The sequence below is a fragment of the Hesperophylax consimilis genome, chromosome 14 (assembly GCF_061612785.1).
Source record: "Hesperophylax consimilis isolate HC1 chromosome 14, BYU_Hcon_1.0, whole genome shotgun sequence".
Lineage (NCBI taxonomy): Eukaryota > Metazoa > Arthropoda > Insecta > Trichoptera > Limnephilidae > Hesperophylax > Hesperophylax consimilis.
Genome location: NC_142849.1, coordinates 14,005,545 through 14,013,984, shown reverse-complemented (window position 1 = coordinate 14,013,984; position 8,440 = coordinate 14,005,545). Strand labels below are relative to the sequence as shown.

The following is an 8,440-nucleotide window of genomic DNA, read 5'->3' as shown; positions in this document are numbered from 1 at the left end:
ATATTAAAAGAAAAATGGGTTTCAAAAGATTTTTATTAATTTATTATGACATTTTGGTAAATTTTATAAAAACAAGCTGAAATCCAAATTTTTGACACAGTAAAAAATTAGGCTACATAGCAAAAAACTTCTAAGAACAAATCATATCCCTTTTAGACCAGGCGTATTCTACACGGATAGAAACTTCACTCAATGATTTATGTGCGCAACATAAACGTATATGCAAACAGTGTCTGGCTGATGAGGTATTCAAAAAGGATACAAATGTATAAGAATATACTTACACAATTATTATAATTAACAAATTACGAGGTAGATCAAGTTAACACTGTAAGAAACTATAGGCATGCTTCTATTCTTAACATCAATATACATTTAGTCATATAAACTGTGTAAAAATATTAATTACTATGTGTTACAACCGGAAGTGGAAATACCAATTTCTTTGTCTTGGCAAGGATCTCAAATAATTTAAAGGCAATCAATCGTCTTATAAAAGTTCGGTAAATATTTACCTGGCCGCTACTCTTTTAATAGGCACAGATTACAGAAATTACACTTTGTTTCAACTTAATTACTACAAGAAAAAACAACTATTTACATCGGGAGAGATGGTAATAGATACAACAATTTAATCAAATATCAAAATTTCCCTTATAAAATGATCCCTTTGCCACCATTTATTTTTATTTTTATGGATTGATGTTTGAGAAAGTTTTATTTCAGTCTAAATACACATAAATTACTTAATTAACCAAATTAAGAAACTTAAAACCTATTTTATACATGTAAATAGTTGTTTCTTGTAATATCTGTTGAAATGCATGATTATGAAAGTGTAATTTTCATAATCAGAACCAAAAAGTGCGGCGGCCAGGTAAATAATTTAAAAAAATTCTTTCATATATTTTATTTGTCACTCTAAACACAATTCTTCAATGTGGTCTATAGAATAAGCAAAGTTTATTTGCAATTTTTAGTGAGCGTCAATAATTTTAACCATATTTATCGGCGGAGGTCCCCATAGGTGGATGTCACATACGAGATACACAAAGTTTCACTAAAACACATACATTGCGTCAAAAAGTGCCGCGTGATGAGATAGATTGCGTTCTAAAGGCCAGCATTGTCTCTGGTTAATGAGAGAAAATTGGTGTAGAAATCTCTACCATTGAATTATTTGAGTTTTCCATTGACACTAATTAATTGAACTTGAGTTAAGGGTAAACAAACGCCCCCCTTGCTTGGTCCCACTTCCTTAGATTAGATAAATGTGCATGTTATTTTATTATTTAATAGCTATGTATTATGCGGTGTAAATATAACAAACATGTAAATTGAATTATTTATTGTATAAATATAAAAAAATTAAACATTTTATCAAAACTTTAACTTCAGCGCTATTGTTTGTGTAAATATTGGAAGTTACTTTGAGGAGGTATTTGTTTTATTGATTGGGTTATTAGAATCTGTATTGATTATCATTATAAAATATTATTGTTGATGGAGCCATGTGACGTAATGAGGTATTTCAACGCACACTGATGTTAGAATGAAAAAAGATTCATTGGATACCAACGCCAGGTATTTTAGGACAAATTACAATGGTATCGCTTTACTTGATGCATCGAGCTATCACACGAGACTCCCCAATTCGATAACAGCATCTTATAAAAAATCTATTATATTTATTAACTATTGTATAAAACATGTTGTAAATATGGAAGATGTAAATTATGTCACTGCGCCAGCAATATCTGCTAATAGAAATGATTAGTATTTGAATGCAAAAGGGCATGTAATGTGTATTTTGGACTAACTTCAGATTTATGAAGGGCCTATCAATTAACGGATGTTACCAACGCAATGACGATCAGTTGATTGCATAATACAGTGGCGGTTCTCCACAGGGGAACAATGGTGACAATCCCCACTACATATTCCCCAAACCTACTAAAAGAAAAAAAAAGTCTATGCTTTGTCCACACCAAAATAAATGAATTCTTTAAACATAAAAGCAATTATTCCAGATCATTTTCAAGTGACGAGCATCTTAAAGCTTACTAGCGCATAGCAATGACCAGCACATAGCCTTGTGAATCGACAGTCAGTCCTTTGATGCATTTCTTACGTGGGAATATTCCTATGTATCTTGATAACAGGCGAAACCGCGCATGCGCACTTCTATGTGAATTTCAAATAGCTAGGAGACAGATCATTAAATCCCCTCGTTACGTAGTTTCAGACGGGAATCGTATGCATTCAAATTAATTTCAATGATAATCTTGCAAGATATTGCATTATTTTTATTATATTATAAATTGGTATTTACGTAGAGAGATTTCAATTTATTTTGTGTTTAGACATCTTATTAGGTGCATGACTTGCCCATGAACATTTTTGTTTGAGAAATTTTATATTATACATATTCTCCGGGTAGTGAGATTTCAGTACATTACGTAAGTACATGTAAAAAATGTCAGTCCCCACCATGGAAGAAGTGCTGGAGTCGCCACTGGTATAATACTTTTACTATAACATAATGCCCTCTTGAAATAATTACTACAAAGTAATATATGTTAAATATTGATTATCTATTAGAAGACTTCCTCAAGATCCAACTGGAACAACATTATTACATAATAAAAAAAATTGTACATTAAAATCACTGCATTTTCAATTTATACTTTTCATACTATTTTCAAATTTTTTTTAACCTTCTGCACAAGTCTACATAGCAAACAAACTATGCTTTTCCGTGTGGGGTAATTGAGGTACCCCACTCTTCATGGTAATTACATTTATTTTTTAGCTGTTGAAGAATATACATTCTAGTGAATGGATGGATTATTTTTGTATCAATGTAATAATGTTGCCATTATCAATCAGAGCTTGAGGTCATCTTGAATTATTGAATAAAATGATATATTATTTCTATTTCTATTTACCGTACACATTATTTAAACCAGTTACCAAATTCAACACTCAAGCTTACGGGATTATTTAACTTTGTATTCATTTGCAAGGGATTACAATACATATTCCTTTACCATAACTTACAAGAAAGAAATAACTAGCAATCCCAATAAGGAAACCAAATATTATATCATCAATTACAGGTCTAAGGTAGAAGCAACACACTTACTCTCTAATAGTACATCTCAAACAAACGTATCAATTGATAAAAGCATTTTTTAAATTATGTATATCAATCTAAACACGGGCCATTGCCAGTTTAAGACAATAATATTCTGTTGATTGATTGGAGCCGTCTTTCTGTTGTGTATGATAAAAGACTGAACCCTCTGGAAATTTCTTCCAGGTGGTAATCAATAATAAACATAATAAAAGAAGGTAGGTAATCAATAAAAATAAAAAAATAAACATGTTACAAATTAATCAAGCACCAGAAGTGGTATTACAAGAAATCAAAATGCATTTACTCACTATTTATATTGAATAAACTACAAACAAGTTCTCAAAACTTGTTTATTTACTAGAAATAAAAAGTTTTACTAGGAAAATCCTTTTTTTTATGAAACAGGTGGCGGCAAACATTAAAAGGTTTATCAAAAAGAGAAGCAATATGTACATAATAGCTCTTTTATGATCGATCACAGAAATTTTATCTGATAATAACATGTGTCAAATATGTCTTCTCTTTTGTTGTCTCTTGAACAAGTCAAAGTGTGACAGGTACATTGTTTCAGCCGCCCCTTTAAACGTTTTTTTGTAATTTTTTATGGATCACATTTAGAAGTCAATAAACATAAACATTAATTTATTACATTGATCGAAACACGGAGAGCAAAGGAAAACATTTCACTAGAAATCTTAAACAACTATGATATATTTTTTTGAATTGAACCGAAGTGGCTATTTTTTTTTGTTTTTTTTGAACACTTAGTAAACAGTGTGTGAGGAAAATACACACATAAGAAAAAAAATCATTTTTGATAAGAAAGAGTAATTTTAGGTCAGAAATCTCAAACATTTAGCTGAAATTATCTACATATATACTACGGCAATAAAAGTAAAATTTTGCATTCATCTGTGTGATTTAACAAAAGCAAAATCGAAAAAAGATAACATAAATCTATAAAATGCATTTCAACAACATTACTAAATGCACCAAAATAGTAACACAAGTGACACTGAAATTCCAAATCTAAATTGGCATTTTGTGTAACGAGGTATCATCGTCTTGTGGTGGGTCCCAATAACCAATATTGGATGACCCTTGTTGGCAACACTGCTTCACCGGGTGGCGCCGGGCGTTACCTACAGATTTGTAGAATTTTGATCCTTTAGTCTATTTCTGTGGTTCAAAAATAGTGGATATATTTCCGCCGCAGGTATTACATACCCGTTCAGGCGACAGGGGAGTATGGGGTGCGGTACTGCAGACTGCACACCTGTCTGCCGGGTCAGTACCCCGCCCAGAGTATTACATACCCGCTCAGGCGACAGGGGAGTATGGGGTGCGGTACTGCAGACTGCACACCTGTCTGCCGGGTCAGTACCTCGCTCCGGGCGGGTGCACCCCTGGACTAGATTGACATATTTCAATCCAGTCCAGGGGTGCACCCGGCCACAGTATTATATACCCGCTCAGGCGACAGGGGAGTATAGGGTGCGGTACTGCAGACTGCACACCTGTCTGCCGGGTCAGTACCCCGCCCAGAGTATTACATACCCGCTCAGGCGACAGGGGAGTATGGGGTGCGGTACTGCAGACTGCACACCTGTCTGCCGGGTCAGTACCTCGCTCCGGGCGGGTGCACCCCTGGACTAGATTGACATATTTCAATCCAGTCCAGGGGTGCACCCGCCCACAGTATTATATACCCGCTCAGGCGACAGGGGAGTATAGGGTGCGGTACTGCAGACTGCACACCTGTCTGCCGGGTCAGTACCCCGCTCCGGGCGGGTGCACCCCTGGACTGGATTGACATATTTCTTTTCATCGTTGAGTTTCATCAGTTTTACATTATATCTGTAAGCTAATAAACATAGTGTTTGTGTAAGCTTATGAATTAGGCTGGCTTCTTGAATTGTCCTCAATTCACCAGTGTAACCAGATTTTAGTATAATTGTCCAAATGGTTTCCGTTTTTCTTGTCTGTTCACTTTTATTTACGCCAATATTGTAAACTCGCATTAAAAATGTACACAGCACATTGTCCTTAACAAGTATGATAAACATACAATACAATACTATACTGTTACCATTTGGGAAGACATTCACCTAACCTAGACCTAACCTAAGTGGAACGTACGAGAGCCCCCAAGGTGAGAAAGCTGATCCACCGTATAAAAATACCTCGCCATATAACAAGGGCTCACAAACCTTGACGGATCACAACCTCCGATGTCCCGAAGCAACGAGCCAACAAACAGACAAACAGTACAGCAGTACAACAGGTGCACAACTACCCGGCCCGGACCGGACCTGGTTAATTGACCTGATTCAGTAATCTTACATGTGAGGAGGGTTCTCGTATGTTCCCAACAGTATATACTGTACATATATATTTATATAATCTTGTCAGGTCTGTATTTATAGGCACATTTAACATTTAATAACAGGACAACTCTCCACCTTAAATATTCATATGTATATAAATAAAATACATCTTTCATCAATGCAAATATAATACATAATACAAGATTATAACTATATCAAATATATATATATAATTAAATAAAATATTTCTTACATTATTTGTACTTCTTCATTTCAACAATAAATTGTCGTAATAAAACTATTTCTTAAATATATAAATTATACATACGACCAGATATACTCTCTTCCCTTCATTTTATCCCTGTATGTTAAAGGTACCATGTTACACATCTATAATTAGGTAAATTAACTCATCCAATGGTACGGAATGTCATTCAGTAACAATACATATATGTAATCATTAACAGCTGCCAAAAGGCTCCCATTCCTTACCCCACCCGGTCCTCAGCATTTCACATGAAATGGGACCCAAAGTCTAAATTATCTATGAAACAATCAAAGTCCACGCCGGTCAATTGAGTACATAATGATGGACTACGATTAACAATTCTTTGGTCAATTTCATTTGGCATAGCATGATTCACTTTCTCCACACGGACTTGGTCCGCTAGGTACGGAGCTTGCTGGTAAAACAATTCGGGATTATCGAGAGTGGTTAACGGAAGAGGTGAGCTTGGATTGTAGTTTGTATCATCTGGTACGTCATAGTGAATACTACAGTTTAAATCATTGGCATTAGATACAACAAGTGAGGTAGATAAGTTTACATTAATGGTAAGTATGTCATTGATTGCGTCCCCCCACGGGAACTCTATTGTGTCTTTGTCTCTGTTCACGGCACTTTGTTTAGTAGCATTATTACCTGATAAATGTTCAGTGGAATGTAACATTGGATCGATAGCATCCAATCGGGTTTGCGGTGATATGTGTGGTTCCTGGAACAACCCCAGTCCCGAGACAGGTTCGTCTGCAACAAACAACAACACACAATACAATCATTACTCTCATCTCTAATCACCAACTGGTCATGGTCAGATTAGGAGCTCAATCAACTTACCCATTGTGGACAGCGTGTCAGCAGTAAAGGGAACCACCATGTCCAATTGTTTAGAATACAGATGAAAAGCATCATTCTCATCTTTTTCCATATGGCAGTGACTTGATTCCTGGGCTTGAATACTTATATTCCTACTTAAAATCTCCTCAGTCTCAATTTCATCATTAACATCTATATTTGGGGGCAATTCCTCACCTTCGAGGAAGTCTACGTTTTCCGCAAGCTCTTTCATTATTTCATTTTGAAATAAATCAATTTGATTGCTGGATACCGGTTGGTTCAGTAGTGTGTTCGCTTCCTCACTGGTTGGGTTTCCGTCCGACCAATAAGTAGGAAGCGAGTCTATCGGGCTGAGAAGCTGCGGTATGTACAGTTCGTCGCTAGAACTCTCTGTATTTTCTTGTGTTTGGACGCTTTCTTGGAGGAAGCGTCCGTTTCTGTTAGGGATATGCAGAGTGATATCGCGCAAGTTGACGACGGGCATATCGTCACGAGGTAGGATATCATCTTGGCCGAGGCGCAGGTCCTCCCCGGTGTCGAGGTAGTAGCGGCCGGCCTCGGAGAATGTGTTTTCCATTATTTCACTGTACAAGCGTATACTATCGTTGCATTCACCATCGCTAATGCGCAGATGAACGGCTAGTTGGGGAGACGATTCCGTCCTCAACTTATTACATCTAACAATATCTTTATTTCTACTCTTAACCTCATTACTTTTTTTATTTATCACAGAATGTTTAAAATTTTCAGATGTAATTATCACAGACTGTATTGAATCGTCTAATGCAGTAGCCTCTGACTGCATCCAATTCTTATCGTATAAACTAGGATCTTCATCCGTGACGTTATTTGGTTCTAAAGTCAATACGTTCATTTCCCATTTATGCTGCCTTTTATTATGCTTTAACAAGTTGGAGTAGTCGTTGAAGGCCTTGAAGCAATAGGCGCACTGGTGGGGTTTCTGTCCCGTGTGGATGTAGGTATGTTGACGCAGCTTGGCCGAGGTAAGGAACCTCTTGCCGCAGGTGTTGCACGCGTAGGGGCGTTCCACATGGACCAGCGAGTGTTTCTTCAGGCAGTATTCATTCCTGTACCAGTGCTTGCAGACATCGCACTGTTTCCTGCTCTGAGTGTGGCGGCCCATGTGCTTGGCGAGGTGGGACTTACGGCTGAAGCTCTTGGGGCAGTGGTGGCAGGCCAGGTGGCGCAGACGGTGGGTGTTGTGTAAGTGCTGGATCATGTTGACCTTCTGCTTAAAGTGTTGGCCACACACATGACACATGAACTGCATTCCCAGTTTGTGGGACTTCATGTGGAGAAGAAATCCGTTTTTTGAATGCAGGCTGGAAGCATAATACATTATTAAAATTGATCATTATACAAAGATAATTCTCAATAAATATTGGACAAAGATTCTCAACAATAAACATAAGATAACAATGTCCGGGAGACCTAAATTTAGATGGCAGGCCAGTGTGGAGGCGAACACCGCACCCATAGGCAAAAAGAAGTGGAAGGAGCAGCAGAAGACGAAAAGAATGGAAGCATTTCCAAGCGGCGGCCAGGGATGTAAATGATGGTGATCTGTCTCATTTATTTTAGCTATACATATAGGTTGGGTGGTTACTTACACAATGCCACACAGCTTGCAGGTGTGCGTACAGTGGATGTCGGTGTGGCGGGAGCGGATGTGCAGCTTGAGACCGGGCTCTGTGTGGTAAGCCTTGTCGCACAGGTGGCACGGGTGCTGCAGCCCATCGCTGCTGTGGTGGCGTGCCATGTGAACCGACAGGCCGCTGCGGAGGGAGAAGCGACTGGAGCACATACTGCACCTAACAATTACATTGCACTAAGTAC

General features: G+C 37.5%; 1 protein-coding gene across 2 annotated transcripts in view; it reads right to left on the bottom strand.

Moving 5' to 3' along the window:
- Positions 1 to 22: 22 nt before the first annotated feature.
- The window catches only part of LOC149417938 (uncharacterized), a 34,084-nt gene continuing 25,666 nt past the window's right edge, over positions 23 to 8,440 (bottom strand). Inside the window, exons 12-15 of one of the 2 annotated variants that reach the window (XM_089639554.1) lie at positions 8,215 to 8,415; positions 6,584 to 7,926; positions 6,389 to 6,493; positions 23 to 4,281 (exon numbers count right to left, since the gene is read on the bottom strand). In XM_089639554.1, coding sequence (XP_089495680.1) covers positions 4,169 to 4,281; positions 6,389 to 6,493; positions 6,584 to 7,926; positions 8,215 to 8,415 — 1,762 coding nt within the window. In that variant the 3' untranslated portion in view covers positions 23 to 4,168. Of the gene's footprint in view, positions 6,494 to 6,583; positions 7,927 to 8,214; positions 8,416 to 8,440 lie in introns of both variants that reach the window. The other variant, XM_089639553.1, reaches the window with a different exon arrangement.